This window comes from Hyla sarda, chromosome 1 (assembly GCF_029499605.1).
Source record: "Hyla sarda isolate aHylSar1 chromosome 1, aHylSar1.hap1, whole genome shotgun sequence".
Lineage (NCBI taxonomy): Eukaryota > Metazoa > Chordata > Amphibia > Anura > Hylidae > Hyla > Hyla sarda.
This window is the reverse complement of record NC_079189.1, coordinates 482295200-482316019: the sequence shown is the minus strand read 5'-3', so window position 1 is coordinate 482316019 and position 20820 is coordinate 482295200. Positions and strand designations below refer to the sequence as shown.

The following is a 20820-nucleotide window of genomic DNA, read 5'->3' as shown; positions in this document are numbered from 1 at the left end:
CACTGCACAATATTTCATGCTCACAAGCAGTGGCCAATGGTATTACCGTCCAAGTCATAGAGCCGCTGGCTACCAGCCTGCATGCACAGCCTCATGTGCATGCAGCAGGCGCCAAATAAGAGCTCGGCCAGAAAATGCAAACAAGTATAATACTGCAGACAACCCCCCCGCTCCTCCCAATCTTCATTGTGAAAATATCTTTATACAACCCAAAGGATTCAGGCTACAAAGCAAATCTTATGACAACCATTTTATGGAGGATTTATTACTTAAATAATGCACAATGTTATAATAACTCATAACGTATATGCAAAATCATTTTAAAAACTGCTTTAGATGTACAATGCCCCTGTTATCCATCTCCCAGACAGTGCTGGTGACAAAGTGTAACATCAGGATCTTATGCACTCCAGTGGGGAAAGGGTTAATGAGTTGACCTGTTGAGGATAAAAAATGTCTTTCCTGTTTTTTTTTTTTTTCTTCACTCTTAATATGAACAAAATGAAGAGTCCAGAGAGTCAGAAGCAAGATCATAACGTTAAGCATCACAGCCAAAGTAAAGCGGAGGAGACTGAAATGATTCAGTGTGGTAATACGTTACATCCACTCGGCGCATCTATCCTGTAAATGCAAGACTTGGAAAAAATAGTTGTTTAAAAAAATATTTTAGAAACCATAAATATATTTATACAAAATGTTTCGAAAAAAGGAAAAGGAAATAACAAAAATGACTGCATATCTTTATGTGAGAAACGTACATCACTGGAGAAAAGTATTGTGCTAGATTCTTCACTTTTACTATGGACTGACACGTTACTTTCACACAGTGGAGGCCGAGCCGATATCTATATAAAGTATGTGACTGCGTTCACACCAGTGTCTTTTCTTATGGGTTTGTGACAAATCACAATTATGTGAGATTCACCTGGACACCAAAATTACTATTTTGCTAAATGTAAAAGTAGCAAAAGCTATACAATAAAAAAAAAAGGAAAAAAGCCCTTTAAAAAAGTTTAAAGGGGTGGTCTGCTTTGGACAACCCAGTTTTGTTGGAAGGGTCCAATTGAAAAAAGATGAATACAGGACCCCAACAATCAGCTTTGATCTGTGGAGGAACCAGCAGCTTGTGTTCAATTCCCCTGCAGCACCTCCACAGGACAAATGAAGAATTACACAATTCTCATTGAACAATAGGGTAAAAAAAGATGTGATGGGTCTTCCAAACACTTTTTGTAGCTGCTTTCTTCTCTGGCAGATAAAGTCCCGAGTGCAGGGGCTCCTCTATTTCTTCAGAATTCCCTGATTCTAGACCCAACCACCTCTTTGATGAAGGACAGATTGGACAACCAATGTGGAAATGCATTTTTCAATCTGATCTTCAATCTATTTCTTCTGAATCTATTTGTTCCAGCGGATTGTTGAGATGGATCAAAAAATTGATGCATTTTGTGCTTCAATTGTTAAGTATGTTTGGTTGTGTTGTATAAAAAAGTGCCCCAAAAAGAACATGAATGTGAATGCAGCCAAAGTACAAGACATAACCAATATTACTGAATAAGGGTGCAATCACACTACATTTTTGCAATACAATTCCCATATCAGGTTTTTGATGAAAAATGGATTCCTCAAAACCGGACTAAACTCTATCAAGACGTGTGTACACATTTTAACCTGTATATGGTTAAAACCTGTATACATTTTGAAAAATGATGTCCAGTTGCATCCTTTTTTTTTTGCATCCGTTTTCCCTCCATTATGAATAAAGTTTCACTTGTTTGATTGAAATTCCAAGAAAAAAACCATATGGTGAAAACCGGATGGAACCGTACGCACATACGATTCTGTACGGTTCCCATTGACTCCCATGTTAAAAAAAAAAAACATATACGATTTAATACGGTTTTTCACCCGGACCAAAAACCGTGGTAGGCTACGGTTTTGGGTACGGGTATTAAAACGGACAAAACCTTACAAGACGCAAAACGGATGCATCGTTTGGCATACAGTTTTCAATGGAGAGTCAATGCATACGGTTTTCAATATGGTTCCATATGGTTTTCACATTGAAAACATATATGGGAACTGTATTGCAAAAACGGTGTGAATGCACCCCAACATGGAAACTTTCACATAAATAACACAAATGTTTGTATGGGGCTGCACATAGACTTTTTGTAACGTGAAGATGGCAGTCCATAGGAATACACTGAATCGTGCAACAGTCAAATGTACTTGTCATTTTAATGCAACGATCTGAAAGACATAGGGTGAAAAAAAATTGCACCCTTGACTGTGACTATCATATGACATTTGCTGCTTAAGATGACCTGGGAAAAAAGCGTGTGTGTGGCCACAAACTGAATGCCTCAGGTGTGAGCAAATAACAGTACATTGTAAAGGCATTTCTCATCACATTTAACATATTGGCTCATAGAGAACTCCGTCTGCCAATACATTGCTTTATCTCTGTAGCATTTCGGAACATATATATATATACATATATATATATATATATATATATATATATATATATATATATATATATATATATATTGCAGTTAAAACTGGATTTCGCTGGTGAAAACCAGCTCTCACTAAACGCCTTTGTCAAAACTAGAAGTTGCTGCTTTTTTCCTAGTTGAAACCAGTTTATACTGGAAGCCTTTGTGAAAACTAGAATTTACTGCTTTTTCCTAGTTGAAACCAGTTTTTACTGAGCGCCTTCATGGAAACTAGAATTGACTGCTAATCAAAAACCCGAATGTCAGTTAAAACTGGTTTAAACTGAAGAAAGCTAGTTTTAACAAAATTACTCAGTTAAAACTGAGAAAACGAGTTTGAATAAGATGACAGTAATACATGAAGAAAGTTGGGCACCTGATGATGCGGCGGTATTAGACGAAGAAGAGGAGGTATTAGCCTGGTAAGCGTCATTAAATTTGTTTTAAAACTAGTTTTAACTAGGGAAACCTTTGACGTAGCATTTATTGAGGATACAACAATATTCGGTATAAAATAGGATACAAAGTTCCGTTTTTGTATTAGCAGTAACATTCTAGTTTGAACAAAGGCGTTCATTAAAAACCCGGTTTAAACTAGGGAAAAGCAGTAAATCCTAGTTTTCACAAAGGCATTCAGTCAACACTGGTTTTCACAAAAAAACAGTTTTAACTGTAACATATATATATATATATATATATATATATATATATATATATATTTAGTTAGCAGGTTTAGAAAGGCTTGGGCAAGGCAAATACATTTCTACTAGGAGAAAAGCATAATGGAGTACAACAAAGTACTTTTACCTTTAATGTCATAATATAACAAAATAAAGAGTTAAAGGCTGCTGTATTACAGAGGTGTATGTAAGATGCCACCGGCTAAATGAACAGGTTTGGCAAGTTAGCAAATACATAACTGCAGCATTCATCACTTTACATTTAAACTGGTTCTGTTGCTCCAGAAAATGAGAGTTATATATCCAAATTAGGGGTTAACAGTCTCTGAATGAAGTCCTAGTGATAGAAGAGAAAGAGAGTGCTACAGTGCATGTTGCTGCAAGACAAGTCCCAGTCGATCTCTCGTCACACTATAGTCTCTTTTGAATTTCGTTTGAGAGAGTGCAGTCCCAGCAATGACTGTTGGTTGGAAGGTAAATTGATCGATTTAGGGATCACCAGAATAACCCTCTGATTGGTCCGACGCCATTCATTGTATAATCTACAGTGGTATCTAAATGACACCTGGGGAGGAAAGATAAAATATAAAAATGGTTTAGAAAATGACCCGTACATGCTTCTTCAGTTTTAGCTCTGTGCTTCAATTCTTTATCTTTGTAGCGTAAGAACGGATTCTCTATATGTACTAAGCACAAACTATACTTAATACATATTAATTCAAATCAAATGATTTTAATAGAAAGTTGTATGAAACGTACACATGGAAAACACACACACACACATATATATATATATATATATATATATATATATATATATATATATATTTATTTATTTAAATCCAAGTACAATAGGAATAATAAAGAAACTATAAAGGTAATTAATGTCTGCACCGAGGAACATGACTAAGAGCGCACCTGCGCTTGAAACGCGTCACTTACCGGTGTTCCTATAGTTTGTCATGTCGGAATAAACAAGTCATTTTATACTTCAAGAGCTGGATCTGACTCCTCTTCTATAAATATTATCGGTATATAAAAGGTGTAGGAGAAAATGAGTATGTAGCTGGTTTTCTGTCAATTCACGTGTTTTTTGTTATGAATAATGTAAAATAAAATAAATACAATAAAAAATATTTATAAAAGGCTAGAATCTGAGCAGGGCCCTTGCTACAGATTCAATATGATATGCATATGGTATCAAAATAAAACATAAAAGTTAAAAATGCAATGCAAATGCTGTTTAGAAAGTACAATATGCCGCCTTACTGGACTAGGTCCAAAATATAGTTCTGATACTATAGCCGTATCATAGGATGCATGAAGATTGGTGCAAATAATATATCTGTTACGCTTTGTGGGTGTCTTTAAATGTAGTAAATGTCTCAGATAGTACCAAGTTCCGAGTTGTAACAGTTTGTTAATAATGCGGTACAAAAATACAATAGATCCGGTTGGAAAGGGCAATTGTTGAGACAAGCTGCTTATCTGTAGTTGCTATCCCCACAGGTTGGCACGGACTGCTCCCGGCCTATGGGTGTAGGTTACCTGTGGTCCCGAAGCAGAGATCGAGGCTCCGAATGAGTAAAACAGAGATCGTATCGATGAGAATCGCTGTCTATTAGTACAGCGCGGAGGTGCCGCAGCTACGATCTCCGTTTTACTCATTCAGAGCCATGATCTCCACTTCGGGACCACAGGTAACAAGCAGATATATTATTTGCACCAATCTTCATGCATCCTATGATACGGCTATAGTATCAGAACTATATTTTGGATCTAGTCCAGTAAGGCGGCATACTGTACTTTCTAAACAGCATTTGCATTGCATTTTTTACTTTTATGTTTTATTGTGATACCAAATGCATATTATATTGAATCTGTAGCAAGGGCCCTGCTCAGATTCTAGCCTTTTAGAAATATTCTTAAGTGTATTTATTTTATTATACGTTTATTCATAATTTAAAAACACGCAAATTGACAGAAAACCAGCTACATCCTCATTTGTCTCCTACACCTGTTGCATACCGATAATATTTGTACATTACCTATCTACACCTAGAGGGCTGAATTTTCATAATTTTGATTAAAGGGGTACTCCAGTGGAAACTTTTTTTTTATTTTTTTTATCAACTGGTGCCAGTTAAACAGATTTGTAAATTACTTCTATTAAAAAATCTTAATCCTTCCAGTACTTATTAGCTGCTGAATACTACAGAAGAAATTCTTTTTATTTTTGAACACAGAGCTGTCTGCTGACATCACGAGCACAGTGCTCTCTGCTGCCATCTCTGTCCATTTTAGGAACTGTCCAGAGCAGCATAATGTTTGCTATGGGGATTTTCTCCTACTCAGTTCTTAAAATGGACAGATATGTCAGCAGAGAGCACTGTGCTTGTGATGTCAGCAGAGAGCTCTGTGTTCAAAAAGAAAAAAAAATTCTGTAGTATTCAGCAGCTAATAAGTACTGGAATCATTAAGAGTTTTTAATAGAAGTAATTTACAAATCTCAAAAATGGATTACTCAGTCCTCAGCTGTATTACTCAAAAACAAGTATATGACGGATGTATGGTTCAATTGGGAAAGAATAGTGGACTTCCAAACCAATATAATAGTAATATAAAATGTAATATCAAGGAAAATAATAAATTCAAGTGCAGATTGGAAAATCACAGCCGCAGGGCCCTACGGCTGTGCAATATATACAAAATAAAAAATTCATATAAAATTCTATCACCAATATAAGCCCTGGAGAGTAGTGGCATATAATGATTTTCACAATGATCGATCATAAGGACAATAGGGACAATGAAATGGTACATGAAAAGGCTGTAACAATAGTGTAATGTGATACAGTATGGAATGTTACAATTTGACTAAATGTCTATTATCGACTTGGCCTTTTTTGAACCTGTAAAGAAAGAAATGTATGCTGCCCTTAGTGATATCAGCGTCCGTCCTGTAAAAAAAGATGGTACAGTGTTGCCCTTAGTGATATCAGCGTCCGTCCTGTAAAAAAGATGGCACAGTGTTGCCCTTAGTGATATCAGCGTCCGTCCTGTAAAGAAGATTGTACAACAGGAGGCGGAATATTCAATAGTAATGTGCGGAGAAATGTAATGCTCCTGCTGCAAGGATAAAGCTGGAGGCCCGGATGCAAGGGACCTGCTGTGCCGATATAATTCCTTTAAAGGGGAAGACACAGGCACTTGCGTGCCACTCACCCACTCCCCGCTCCACTCGGTAAGGAGATTTTCTGCTCTAGCTCTAGCACCGGCAAGTGCAACCGCCGCCGCGAGCTCTCGGCGTTTGATGTAGCGGGTGGATGGTCACGTCTCTGGCAATCAGCTGGTCAGATGGATGCAGCCTACTTCGTGATGGTGCAATGCTTGTAGGAATCCTGAGATGCTTGTGTGAATAGCAACCAGTAAGATGTTCTCCGCACAGGTATAGTTGCTGAATAATGGAAAATCCGATAGTCCGGTATGGCAAATGTACTAATGTAAGGAGGACTGACAGGTAAAATGTCCTTTGCATAGACAAAATCCCTATGTTCGGGTACCTTCAAACGAAAGAATAAGTCCAGCAATCCGGTAGTAGAGGGATAAATCCGATAATCCAGTATGGTAACTAGGTGATAATACTCAAAATAATTGCCAGCTATTGTAAAGTCTCTCCTGGGCTTAAAACTCAAGACCGCATGGGCTATAGATGTAGAACAATAAAAGTAGCAATACAAACGCGTTTCGGGGTATGTAGCCGAACATAAACCGTTCTAACCCCTTCCTCATATTCACCACTGAGGAAGGGGTTAGAACGGTTTATATTCAGCTACATACCCCGAAACGCGTTTGGTATTGTTACTTTTATTGTTCTACATCTATAGCCCATGCAGTCTTGAGTTTTACGACAAGGAGAGACTTTATAATAGCTGGCAATTATTTTGAGTATTATCGCCTAGTTGCCATACCGGATTACCATATCGGATTATCGGATTTATCCCTCTACTACCGGATTACCGGACTTATTCTTTCGTTTGAAGGTACCCGAACAAAGGGATTTTGTCTATGCAAAGGACATTTTACCTGTCAGTCCTCCTTACATTAGTACATTTGCCATACCGGACTATCGGATTTTCCATTATTCAGCAACATTACCTGTGCGGAGAACATCTTACTGGTTGCTATTCACAAAAGCATCTCAGGATTCCTGCAAGCATTGCACCATCACGAAGTAGGCTGCATCCATCTGACCAGCTGATTGCCAGACACGGGACCATCCACCCGCTACGTCAGACGCCGGGAGCTCCCGGCGGCGGTTGCACTTGCCGGTGCTCCAGCCGTTCTTAGCTAGAGCAGAAAATCTCCTTACCGAGTGGAGCGGGGAGTGGGTGAGTGGCACGCAAGTGCCTGTGTCTTCCCCTTTACAGGAATTATATCGGCACAGCAGGTCCCTTGCATCCGGGCCTCCAGCTTTATCCTTGCAGCAGGAGCATTATATTTCTCCGCACATTACTATTGAATATTCCGCCTCCTGTTGTACAATCTTCTTTACAGGACGGACGCTGATATCACTAAGGGCAGCATACATTTCTTTCTTTACAGGTTCAAAAAAGGCCAAGTGGATAATAGACATTTAGTCAAATTGTAACATTCCATACTGTATCACTTTACACTATTGTTACAGCCTTTTCGTGTACCATTTCATTGTCCCTATTGTTCTTATGATCGATCGTTGTGAAAATCATTACATGCCACTACTCTCCAGGGTTTATATTGGTGATATAATTTTATATTAATTTTATTTTGTATATATTGCACAGCCGTAGGGCCCTGCGGCTGTGATTTTCCAATTTGCACTTGAATTTATTATTATTTTCCTTGATATTAAATTTTATATTACTATTATATTGGTTTGGAAATCCACTATTCTTTCCCAGTTGAACCATACATCCGTCATATACTTGTTTTTGAGTAATACAGCTGAGGACTGAGTAATCCATTTTTTATCTTTAAACTCTTTTAGCTATTCTCTTAGGTGTGAGAATATCTCAGTTAACCTCGCCTATTTTTCTGTGAGCTACACTTATCTCTATATCTAATTTACAAATCTGTTTAACTTTCTGGCACCAGTTGATTTAAGTTGATTTAAAAAAAAAAAAAAAGTTTTCCACCGGAGTACTTCTTTAAAGGTGTACTACTGTGCTGACAACTTATCCCCTATCTAAAGGATTAGGGATAAGTTGCCTGATCAGACGGGGTCCTGCCACTGGGGACCCCAGTGATCTCGCACGCAGCACCCCGCTCTCATCAGGCCCCGGAGCGAACATCGCTCCGGGTCTGATGACTGGGCCGGTGATCGTGATGTCACAACTCTGCCCCGTGTGACGTCACGCTCCACCCCCTCAATGCAAGTCTATGGCAGGGGTGAGACAGCTGTCTCGCCCCCTGCCATAGACTTACATTGAGGGGGCGGAGCGTGACGTCACATGGGGGGGGGGGGGGGTGACATCACGATACTCTGGCCCCGTGATCGGCAGTCATCAGACCCGGAGCGATGTTCGCTCCGGGGCCTGATGAGAGCGGGGTGCTGCGTGCGAGATCGCGGGGATCCCCAGCGGCGGGACCCCGCGCGACCAGGCAACTTATCCCCTATCCTTTAGATAGGGGATAAGTTGTCAGCACGGTAGTACCCCTTTAAATCCAAATACAGTTCAGTTTGGATTTACGGTTTTCTATTGTCCGTCCTGTATTATATCACTGACATCCAGTTCAGTAAACCAGGCCATAGATCAGTGTTTCCCAACAAGGGTTCCTCCAACTGTTGCAAAACTACGACTCCCAGCATGCCTGGACAGCCGAAGGCTGTCCGGGCATGCTGGAAGTTGTAGTCTTTCAACAGCTGATAGCTCCCTGGTGGGGAAACACTGCCATAGATGGACAGATCTTTCAAGATCAATATAATAGTTAGGCCAAAACCAGGGCCATTTATTAACAAAGTATTAAGCCTTTCCATTTATCCAAAGGACCATACTGCTGCAGAGACTGTATTGCTAGGCAAGGGTGGACTGGTCATAATGGCAATGAACCCCTGACTAAACATAGTAGGTGCCATACACTTGAGCTGGGTTAACCCATTGACTTTGAGCAGCACTCATGTTTTCCCACCCACTTAAAGGGGTACTCTGGTGAATTTTTTTTTTTTTTTTTTAAATAAACTGGTGCCAGGAAGTTAAACAGATTTGTAAATTACTTCTAAGTAAAAAATCTTAATCGTTACAGTACTTTACAGCTGCTGTACACTTCTGAGAAAGTTGTGTATTTGATTCCATTCTGACCACAGTGCTCTCTGCTGACACCTCTGTCTGTCTCAGGAACTGTCCAGAGCAGGAGAGGTTTGCTATGGGGATTTGCTTCTACTCTGGACAATTCCTGACACAGACAGAGGTGTCATCAGAGAGCACTGTGGTCAGACTGGAAAGAACTATACAACTTCCTCTGGAGCATACAGCAGCTGATAAGTACTGGAAGGATTAAGATATTTTAATTGAAGTAATTTACAAATCTGTTAAACTTTCTGGAGCCAGTTGGGTTGAAAACATTTGTGTTCTACCGGAGTTCCCCTTTAAAGTTCCATTCATCCAATTCATAAGCTGTGGGCACCACACGTAGGCATTGGCTTTATTCTGGAATGGTCAGCCCACCCCTGGGTGTAACCAAGTCACCAGTTTAGAGAGTCCAAGGATGAGCAGATGTCCTTTTGAACTGACACCATTTCTGTACTCTTTAATTCTTACTAAATTCTTTTGCTTCTTTTTCCATAATTTCGTGCCATCTGATAGCTTTCTTAAAGGGGTATTCCAGGAAAAAACTTTTTTTTTTTTTTATATATCAACTGGCTCCAGAAAGTTAAACAGATTTGTAAATTACTTCTATTAAAAAATCTTAATCCTTTCAGTACTTATGAGCTTCTGAAGTTAAGGTTGTTCTCTTCTGTCTATGTGCTCTCTGATGACACGTGTCTCGGGAAACGCCCAGTTTAGAAGCAAATCCCCATAGCAAACCTCTTCAAAACTGGGCGTTTTCCGAGACACGAGTCATCAGAGAGCACTTAGACAGAAAAGAACAACTCAACTTCAGCAGCTCATAAGTACTGAAAGGATTAAGATTTTTTAATAGATGTAATTTACAAATCTTTAACTTTCTGGAGCCAGTCAATATATAAAAACATTTTTTTTTCCTGGAATACCCCTTTAACAAAGACTACTTTAAAAAACTCAAAATACTTACAAGTGTCCAAAAGAGGTAAATTGTAAAGAGTGCAACAGTGAGTGCAATAAGTCCAACTGCTTCCAGCCGGCTACTGAAGTGCAGGTGATCCACCGCTCCTCGAAGACATAACCATCCGGAGATGGTTGCAAGTGGTGTTATGAATAAGAAGCACACCATGTCTCCAAACAGCGTCCTCTTCTCATGCTGGGGGCCAGGATTCCGTAACCACTGTATAATAAAAGGGACACAGTAAGATCTCCACAACTCAAAGGCTGATAGATTATTGCCAATCTACAATTTACAACATGTTACATTTTGATCAACGACCTTTATCAAGCATACACATTGCATTAGGAAAAAGGGTCAGTATTGGACATTGTAGGAGCAGCGCAAGTGCTGGCGACAGTATCACTACTGGGAAAGGGTGACATGTGCACTGCATCTACTCCACAGGACATTTTTCAATATTTTGTTTCTTTAACCCCTTAAGGACTCAGGGTTTTTCCGTTTTTGCACTTTCGTTTTTTCCTCCTTACCTTTTAAAAATCATAACCCTTTCAATTTTCCACCTAAAAATCCATATTATGGCTTATTTTTTGCGTCGCCAATTCTACTTTGCAGTGACATTAGTCATTTTACCCAAAAATGCACGGCGAAACGGAAAAAAAAATCATTGTGCGACAAAATCGAAAAAAAAACGCCATTTTGTAACTTTTGGGGGCTTCCGTTTCTACGCAGTGCATATTTCGGTAAAAATTACACCTTAACATTATTCTGTAGGTCCATACGGTTAAAAGGATACCCTACTTATATAGGTTTGATTTTGTCGCACTTCTGGAAAAAATCATAACTACATGCAGGAAAAATTTTACGTTTAAAAATGTCATCTTCTGACCCCTATAACTTTTTTATTTTTCCACGTACGGGGCGGTATGAGGACTCATTATTTGCGCCGTGATCTGAAGTTTTTATTGGTATGATTTTTGTTTTGATATGACTTTTTGATCACTTTTTATTCATTTTTTAATGTTATAAAAAGTTACCAAAATACGCTTTTTTGGACTTTGGAATTTTTTTGCGCGTACGCCATTGACCGTACGGCTTAATTAATTATATATTTTTATAGTTCGGACATTTACGCACGCGGCGATACCACATATGTTTATTTTTATTTTTTTTTACACTGTTTTATTTTTTTTATGGGAAAAGGGGGGTGATTCAAACTTTTATTAGGGAAGGGGTTAAATGACCTTTATTAACACTTTTTTTTTACTTTTTTTTTGCAGTGTTATAGGTCCCATAGGGACCTATAACACTGCACACACTGATCTCTCATCCTGATCACAGGCGTATATTAACACGCCTGTGATCAGCATTATCGGCGCTTGACTGCTCCTGCCTGGATCTCAGGCACGGAGCAGTCATTCGTCGATCGGACACCGAGGAGGCAGGTAAGAGCCCTCCCGGTGTCCGATCAGCTGTTCGGGACGCCGCGATTTCACCGCGGCGGTCCCGAACAGCCCGACTGAGCAGCCGGGATACTTTCAGTTTCACTTTAGAAGCGGCGGTCAGCTTTGACCGCCGCTTCTAAAGGGTTAATACCGCACATCGCCGCGATCGGCGATGTGTGGTATTAGCCGCGGGTCCCGGCCGTTGATTAGCGCCGGGACCCACGCGATATGATGCGGGATCGCGGCGCGATCCCGCTTCATATCGCGGGAGCCGGCGCAGGACGTAAATATACGTCCTGCGTCGTTAAGGGGTTAAAGGGGTACTCTGGTGGAAAACTATTTTTTTTTTAAATCAACTGATGCCAGAAAGATAAATAGATTTGTAAATTACTTCTATTAAAAAAATCGTCATCCTTTCAGTACTTAACATTAGTGTTGAGCGGCATAGGCCATATTCGAATTTGCGATATTTTGCGAATAAATGGACCAATATTCGTCATAAATTCGCATATCTGCAATATTCGCGGCCTTTTTTTATCGGACGTCCGCCGGAATTTTCGGACGCCCGCCGGTCTGACACAGTAACTGGTATTGGAGCCTTGTTTACACCTCAAGCAGGAAGCAGGGAGGGATGATCACTGTGATGTGTACTGTGAAAAAAATTTGACTATTCGTAATTGCGAATATTTAGCGCTATATTCGCGAATTTGCGAATATGCGATATTCGCGATAAATATTTGCGCCCAACACTACTTATCATCTGCTGTATGCTCCTCAGGAAGTTCTTTGCTTTTTGAATTTCTTTTCTGTCTGACCACAGTTCTCTCTGCTGACACTTCTGTTCATGTCAGGAACTGTCCAGAGCAGGAGAGGTTTGCTATGGGGATTTGCTCCTGTTCTGGACAGTTCCTGACATGGACAGAGGTGTCAGCAGAGAGCACTGTGGTCAGACAGAAAAGAACTTTACAACTTCCTCTGTAGCATGCAGCAGCTGATTTTTTTTTTTAAATAGAAGTAATTTACTAATCTGTTTAACTTTCTGGCACCAGTTGATATTAAAAAAAATCTGTTTCCAAAGGATAGGGAATAAGATGTCTGATCGCAGAGGTCCCGCCACTGGGACCTCGGTGCAGCCCCCGGCATCCTTTGGATAGGGGATAAGATGTATAAGGCCGGGATAGCCCTTTAAGTGAGACATTTAACCTGCACAGGGCCATTCAGGGTAAATGCATTACATCGCAGCCATTCAGATGAATGTAATTCATGGACACCATAAGGCTAGGTTCACACTACAGAATTTCCGAGTGGAATTTCAAAACGGACAGATTTTACTCATTCTTTAGGTAGAATCTGTGTCACAGACATTGCCGTCTATGGGACGGTCCTAGCGCTGTCTAATTCAGTAAATTCCTTAGTGTGAATTGAGCCTAAGCCTTCCAGAGCAGAGGACTCCCTCAGTCATGCAGATATACCCAACTAGGGCATCAGGAAAGATTTATCCTTCATAAGAATGTGGATAGTAAGGTGGGTGCTGTCAGAAATCCACCCAATTTATAAAAACTGGCACTTTGGAGCACCAGACAGCTCTTCATTGAGGGCAAAACACTTGTCTTGCGGAGTGAAGTTTTGCCTGTGCTACACCGCACAGGCCTGGCCCTCCCCTTGCCACCGTTTGCAGGGCCATCACCCGGACTGTGTTTTGCTTCATCTGTGGGTGGCAAAATGGACAGAATAGAACGGACTGTAATGTACAAAGAGCCCAGCAAGGGTGGGAAGGGAGTCCCCGATATCCCCACTCTGCTGCGGGCTTCTTTTGCATGTGTAAGCGTGCAGAGGACTTTGGTTGAAAAGAAAGGCTCCGCGGGCAGGTCCATGTCCCGCCTGTTTCTCCTGCCCCACTGGAAGAGGATCGGCTGGGACAAGTGGAACAGCTCCATCCCTTACAACTGGCACACTCCCTGGTACTATGGGGATGTTGTCCGGTTCATAGGGGAACACCATCTGGAGGGACTCAAGCTCGACTTGTGGAAGCCTAAGACTGTTTACAAGTTCATCAGAGCTAAGGACTTGCTGGAGCCAGTTCCAGGTTTCCCTACGGCCATGGCAGAGATTGTTTGGGACAACGTAGCCTCTGCAAGGCTACTCAATGGACACAAGGACTTGTCGTGGATGGCCATTCAGGGTGGACTATCTCTGAGGTCATTCATGCATGTCCGTGGCCTGTGCAAAACCAGGCACTGCCTTAGGTTCCCCTATGTGGAGGAAACATCTATGCACATGTTTTTTGGCAATGCCCCTTTGCGCAGGGCCTATTGAATGCCCTGGAACCTGAACTTAGAGACTCGGTACCCAGGAACTACCTATTGTACCATTCGGTGCTTTATGGACTTTTTCCTGGGGTTCACGACGTGGAGGCCATCCGGGAGGCCTGGCGCCTTATGAACAGTTTTAAGGACACTATATGGCTTGCCAGGAATCGCTCATCTACAACAGAGAGGACATGTCCGTCCAGGACTGCCGCAGGCTGGTCCACAGCCGGCTTAGAGACTATTCTATCTTGGACTGTCCGGACGTCGATGAAGAAGAGGATTAACGCTTCTCTGCTTCCCCTACCTCCCAATAGATTGGCCCAGTAATTTGACCCTGTGATCCACCCCCACCCCTATTGTTCCCATGCCCCTCCCCGATCACAGACTGTAATATGCTGTTGTTTTTCGACTTTGTTTTTCCGATATTGAGTGATGGAGCGGAGTGTTAGTGTAGCATGTGGTACAGTGTATAGCTTAGGGAACCTGTGCTGTATATTGTACTGTCATGCTTTGTGCGATTGTAATTTATTGCATGATTTATGACGACCAAATGACGAATAAAGCTTTTATAAAAACTGGCATGTTTTCTTAGCAAATAAACCAGATGGAGAAAAAAAGTATGAATACATATTTTTTATCCTTTAAATAATTGCATTTTCATCTCCAAATCTGTAGCAGCAAACCTGCTCCAAAATCTGCATGATTTGGTGCAACCACACCCATATACTTAAATAATATATGAAATATTTTTAAATAAATACGGTGTTGTGACCTAAATGTGAGCAAATTGTCCATCCAGAAAAACCTTTCTCCATTAAAAGGAACCTGTCACCATGGAAATGCTATTTAATCCATCAACATAATGTTATAGAGCAGAAGGAGCTGAGCAGATTGATCTTTGTGGGAAAAGATTCAGTGTAACTTGTATTTATTGATTGAAATCCCTGCATTTTCATTTTTTTTTATTCTTTTTTCTCCAAATCACAACATGGCGGCAGCTACAACAAGAGTATTTATCCCTTTTTTTTTTTTTTACATACTGCCTCTTCAACACTCCTGCCCTAGGCACGGACTCATGGGTGCCTAATGGCAGATACAGCCCTGAGGATAAGTTTCTACTTCTTTTTTTGTCCTCCATTTTTTGGTTTGAAAAAACGCCAGAAAAAACGCCAGTGCAATTTCGTGCATCTGGCGTTTTTTCATTTGTGTGGAAATTGCATTTTTGGCCCCTTTGGCGTTTTTTTTTGGTGCCCAAAATTTGTTGGGCACCAAAAAAAAAAAAAAAGGATGCAGTAGTGATCGAAAAAAATGTATGTAACAAAATTGATATTTTTTATAACGAAATTTTAATTAATTTTTAATAAAGTGTGTGTGTTTCACTTTTTTTCCCTCTCTTTGTTGACATTTTTTAGGTAGTGCTACTACTCCCAGCATGGTACACACTGTTCCATGATGGGAGTAGTAGTACCTGTACTAATAAACAGATCACCCGATGCGATCGTCCATAGTATAGAAGAGATGCGGAGTGGCTCTATACAGCGCTCACATCTCTGCACTATACTTCGGCCAGTGATGTGAATAGAACATCACTTATTCATATTTTCCGCCAAGAGTGGGGATTGGCCGGATGGTTGCAGCCAATCACAGCTCTCAGAGGGAAATATGAATGAGTGATGTTCTATTCACATCACTGGCCGGAGTATAGTGCAGAGATGTCAGTGCTGTATAGAGCCGCTCCACATCTCTGCAATAGAAAGGACTATCACAGCGGATGACAGGAGTGATACTCACTGTGATCTGTCCTTAACTGCAAGTACTACTACTCCCATCATGGAGCACGCTCTGCTCCATGTTGGGAGCTGTAGTACCTGCAGTTAAGGAAAGATCACAGTGAGTGTCACTTCTGACACCCGCTGTGATCCTCCTGTATAATTTATAGATGCGGCCGGCAGCTCTTCTATGGTCTGGAAACATCTGGCCAATGATTGGCTGGAACATCTGGCCAATCACAGCTTTCTGCGGGAAATATGAATAGGTGTATATATACGGCAGTGCAGGGGACCAAAGAAGAGCGGCTGGCCGCATCTATAAATTATACAGGAGGATCACAATGGACCCGGGGCGATCTGTCAATTAGTACAGGTACTACTACTCCCATCATGGAACAGTGTGTGCTCCATGCTGGGAGTAGTAGTACCACCTAAAAAATAAAGAATAAAAAGTGAAAAACACACACACTACATTTTTATTATTCTCTATTTTTAAGTGCCCTGCCCACCCACATAAATTGATCTGTTTAAAAATGTATAAAAATTTTGTTATAAAAAAGATACATTTTGTTAAATACAATTTTTTCCATCACTACTGTATCTTTTTTATTATTATTTTTTTAATGGTACCCTTCAAATTTTATTAAAAAAAGGTATCTCCGTCACTTTTTTGGATCACTAAAGTCCAAAAGAGAATAAAAACCGCCTGAAAAAACGCCAAAGTTAAAACCCACATGGCGTTTTTCTTGGCATTTTTTTTTATTCCCATAGACTTCTATGGGAGAAAAACACCACAATTTCAGGGATAAAAATGCCAGTGGCTCAACATGCTGCGATAACATCCGTTTGTATCCATTATTGTCCGTTTTTGTTAAAGTCCGTTTTTATTTTTCACGGGAGAAGAGCAGGACGGGTCTAGACGGCCGTGTGAATGCAGCCTTACAGATCAGTGTTTTATTTATCTTTGTCTATTTATCTTAAACTCTTGTCTATATATCTTTAAAAGTGTGTCTCCAGCTATTGCAATACTACAACTCCCAGCATGGCATCTCCATCACTTTCTTGGATCACTAAAGTCCAAAAGAGAATAAAAACTGCCTACAACTGTTAGAATCTTTACATGAGTGTAATGAAAGAGGCACTGACAGAGAATGTTGGGTACCATTGGGGTGGACTAAAGCTGTGAACTGAATTTTTGCCTGGGTTAAAGGAGTACTCTGCCCCTAGACATCTTATCCCCTATCCAAAAGTTAGGGGATAAGATATCTGGTCGTGGGGCTCCCACCACTGGGGACCTCTGCGATCTCGGCTGCGGCATCCCAGACATCCAGTGCAATGTGAGAATTTCGCTCTGTGTCGGATGACTGTCGATGCGGGGCGGAGGCTTGTGATGCCATGGTCAGGCCCCACTCGTGATGTAATGGCCATGCCCCCTCAATGCAAGTCTATGGGAGGGGGCGTGACAGCCGTCACGCCCCCTCCCATAGACTTGAATTGAGGGGGCGTGGGCATGACATCACGAGCGGGACGCAGCCATGACATCATGAGTCTCCGGCGCTGAACCTGACGCTCTAAACGAACGCCGGGTGCAGCATGGAGATCGCAGGGGTCCCCAGTGGCAGGAAGCCAACAATCAGACCTCTTATCCCCTATCCTTTGAATAGAGAATAAAATGTCTAGGGGCGGAGTACCCCTTTAAGCAAAACCTTTTTACTACTCTGCATGTAAATGCACATAAATTCCAGACAATTTTGGCAGACATGTATGTCTAGTGTCGGCCAGCAGATGTCACTGTTACCATTAATATATCTATTACATACAGATAAAAGAGTGGATACAGATATTCCCCGCTGATATATTTGCCTCTACAAGCACATCACTCTCTTATTATATGTAATGCAGACCGAATACCTTCACAAGAGAAAGTGACAAGCTAAACTGTTACAGTAGACGCATGAAATGTATCTGACAACTATATGAGACTCAGACATTTGTTTTATGTGATCTGGTGCTATAAGATGTGAACAGAAGAAGATGTGCAGTAAATGTCCATATGAATAGTATTAATAATAGTGACAATTTATTGTACAATGAATACAGATGCCATCAAAACTCAAAAAACCTAACTATAATAGGAAAAGAAGTTGTAGCCATGCACGTTCCTTCAAGATGTATGCCAAGAGAATACTATTATTTGAAATCATTTGTGTTGATTGAGGGGCCCTAGAATGGATTTTGCACTGGGGCCCTGAAGCATCAACTGCACTAAAGACAGAAAACACCATTACAGTGGTCCCTTAAGTTACAATATGAATTGGTTCCGGGACGACCATTGTATGTTGAAATCATTGTATGTTGAGACCAGAACTCAATGGAAACCTGGTAATTGGTTCTGAAGCCCCAAAATGTCATCCGAAAAAAAGAAAAAGTGAGGATTAAAGAAAAATAAGTAGATAACTAATATAGATAAAACAAGTCCTTACATATAAAAGTAAGAAAGATCTGCTGGGAGCTGTAATCACTGTCTATGTCAGTGTTTCCCAACCAGGGTGCCTCCATCTATTGCAAAACTACAACTCCCAGCATGCCCGGACAGCCGTTGGCTGTCCGGGCATGCTGGGAGTTGTAGTTTTGCAACAGCTGGAGGCACCCTGTTGGGAAACAATGGTTTATGTAGAGGACAAGAGCTTCTTCAGGGTCCTATACAGTACACACAGTGTCCCAAATGGAGCCGCCCTTACTTGGTGTCCAAAGGAGCAGCTAACCCTGGCATGGTTAAGGAGTAGTACAGAACTTGTAGTTCCTCCCTGTACTACTGTAGGGGACGCTACCAGACAGCCAGTCAGTGCATGCACTTCAGTAATACAGGTGATTTACCAGTAAAATGCCCATTCTGATAGGTCAGTTCCTCCAGTTGTGAAAGGTATCACAGATCTGGACTGTCCGTAGCATTGTATGTTGAGTCTGGTTTCAAGTTACAATGGTCCAGAAAATACCATTGTATGTTGAAACTATTGTATGTTGAGGCCATTGTAAGTTGAGGGATCACTGTATATAGCTCTGCTTGACAAAGTATTTTTCTTACAGGATGGTCAATCCCTGGACAATGGCTATGGTTGCATTTGCACGTTATGCTGCCACTCTTCCAGCATGGTTTACACTACAGGCTATGAATGGTAATAACTAAAGGGGTACTCTGGCCCTAGACATCTTATCCTCTATCCAAAGTATAGGGGATAAGTTGTATGATCGCGGGGGGGGGGGGGGGGGGGGGGGTCCCGCCGCTGGTTTAGAACGGGGGGGGGTCCCGCCGCTGGTTTAGAACGCTTGGAGTGGGTGGCGGGGTCGTGATGTCACTGACACACCCCTGTGATGTCACAACATGCCCCCTCAATGAAAGTCTATGGCAGCCACGTCCCCTCCCATAGACTTGAATTGAGGGGGCGTGGTGTGACATCACGAGGGCGTGGCAGTGACATCATGACCTCGCCACCCACTCCAAGCATTCGAAACAAAATATTCTGAAAGCTGGGGCAGCAGAGTACCCCTTTAAAGATGCCTACCACGGAGAATCTTCTACCTGTATGCCAGCTTCTCCTCTCCATGGTATTCAGTCATCTCTACAATCGCATCTTAATCACCATGAGAGGTCTGTATACATTAACCCAAATGCTACTGCAATGTCACTCAATCAATATTTCCATAATGAAGACGTGACATTGTAATGTCTTTGGAGTTACACGCTTGTCACTTCTGTCCGGCCGACCGCATTAATATTTTACCGTGGGATCATAAATTCCTATGTGCTGTGTTTAGGTGACAGTCATCACAGCGCACACACATAAAACACTGTTTTACAAATCACACACTTTTGTATTGTTTACTAATGTGGAATCATCCGGATGGCCTGTATCCACTACAGATGACAAAATAATGAGATGTGTAAAATTTAATTCACCAATTAAAATGTCACACAAACATGGGCAAACAGTATATATTGTAATATATTAAAGCGTCCGCACCGATTCAGCACGGCGGCAATGCACAATTATATGATACTTGGACAGAAGCGACAACGGAAAATTCATTTCTAATTATATCAGTAAAGAAGCTCATTAGAGCCATAACCGTAAGTAAAGCCATTACCAGCTCCCAAATTGGAATTCTTTAATTAAGAGAAAAGCAGAGAAATTAAATGTAGGAATCCCTTAAAGCCTCGCTGTTCTGGGAGCGCCACGATTCACGAAATGAGAAGGCATAAAGAACACTGTGTACAAAGGGCACAGATATTCCGAAATCAGAATTCTTTCCATGCAAATTCACACCGTAAATCCCTGGACACTTATTCTTCCCGTACGAACACGTAACTGCTTTACAGAGGTGTATATCATGTTGGCACACCAGATATTTTACAGTTCTGTAGAGTTATATTTCATTGCAGTCTATGGGAGCCATATTGTTCTCCGTAGCGTCTACATCGACAGGTCTTATATATTACCAACAAGAATATGCTGAACACGTTAGCACTAACAGTATATTTATATAACAGAAAATCGGTATACAATATTCCAATACATATCTCCACATGAAGCCTCATAGAAAAAGACCAACAATAAGCAAAATGCTAGTCACATCTGTTTTTTTCTTCTATACGCATGTTGTGAAATGGATCTAGGGAGGAAAAAAAAAAGGATAAATATCTTCAGATCCTCTCTTTATTATCCTTGGAGAAATACTAGAAGCAGAATGTTGGTGGCACATTATCAGTGCATGCCATCAGCTCTACAATGGCAAGGGACTACACTGGTAACTACAATAACAAGAACTACCAGCATTCT

General features: G+C 41.0%; 1 protein-coding gene across 4 annotated transcripts in view; it reads right to left on the bottom strand.

Moving 5' to 3' along the window:
* Window positions 1–235: 235 nt before the first annotated feature.
* The window catches only part of MARCHF3 (membrane associated ring-CH-type finger 3), a 237121-nt gene continuing 216536 nt past the window's right edge, over window positions 236–20820 (bottom strand). For all 4 annotated transcript variants that reach the window (XM_056537307.1, XM_056537308.1, XM_056537309.1 and 1 more), the window contains exons 4-5: window positions 10472–10681; window positions 236–3746 (exon numbers count right to left, since the gene is read on the bottom strand). In XM_056537307.1, coding sequence (XP_056393282.1) covers window positions 3588–3746; window positions 10472–10681 — 369 coding nt within the window. In that variant the 3' untranslated portion in view covers window positions 236–3587. The remainder of the gene's footprint in view (window positions 3747–10471; window positions 10682–20820) is intronic.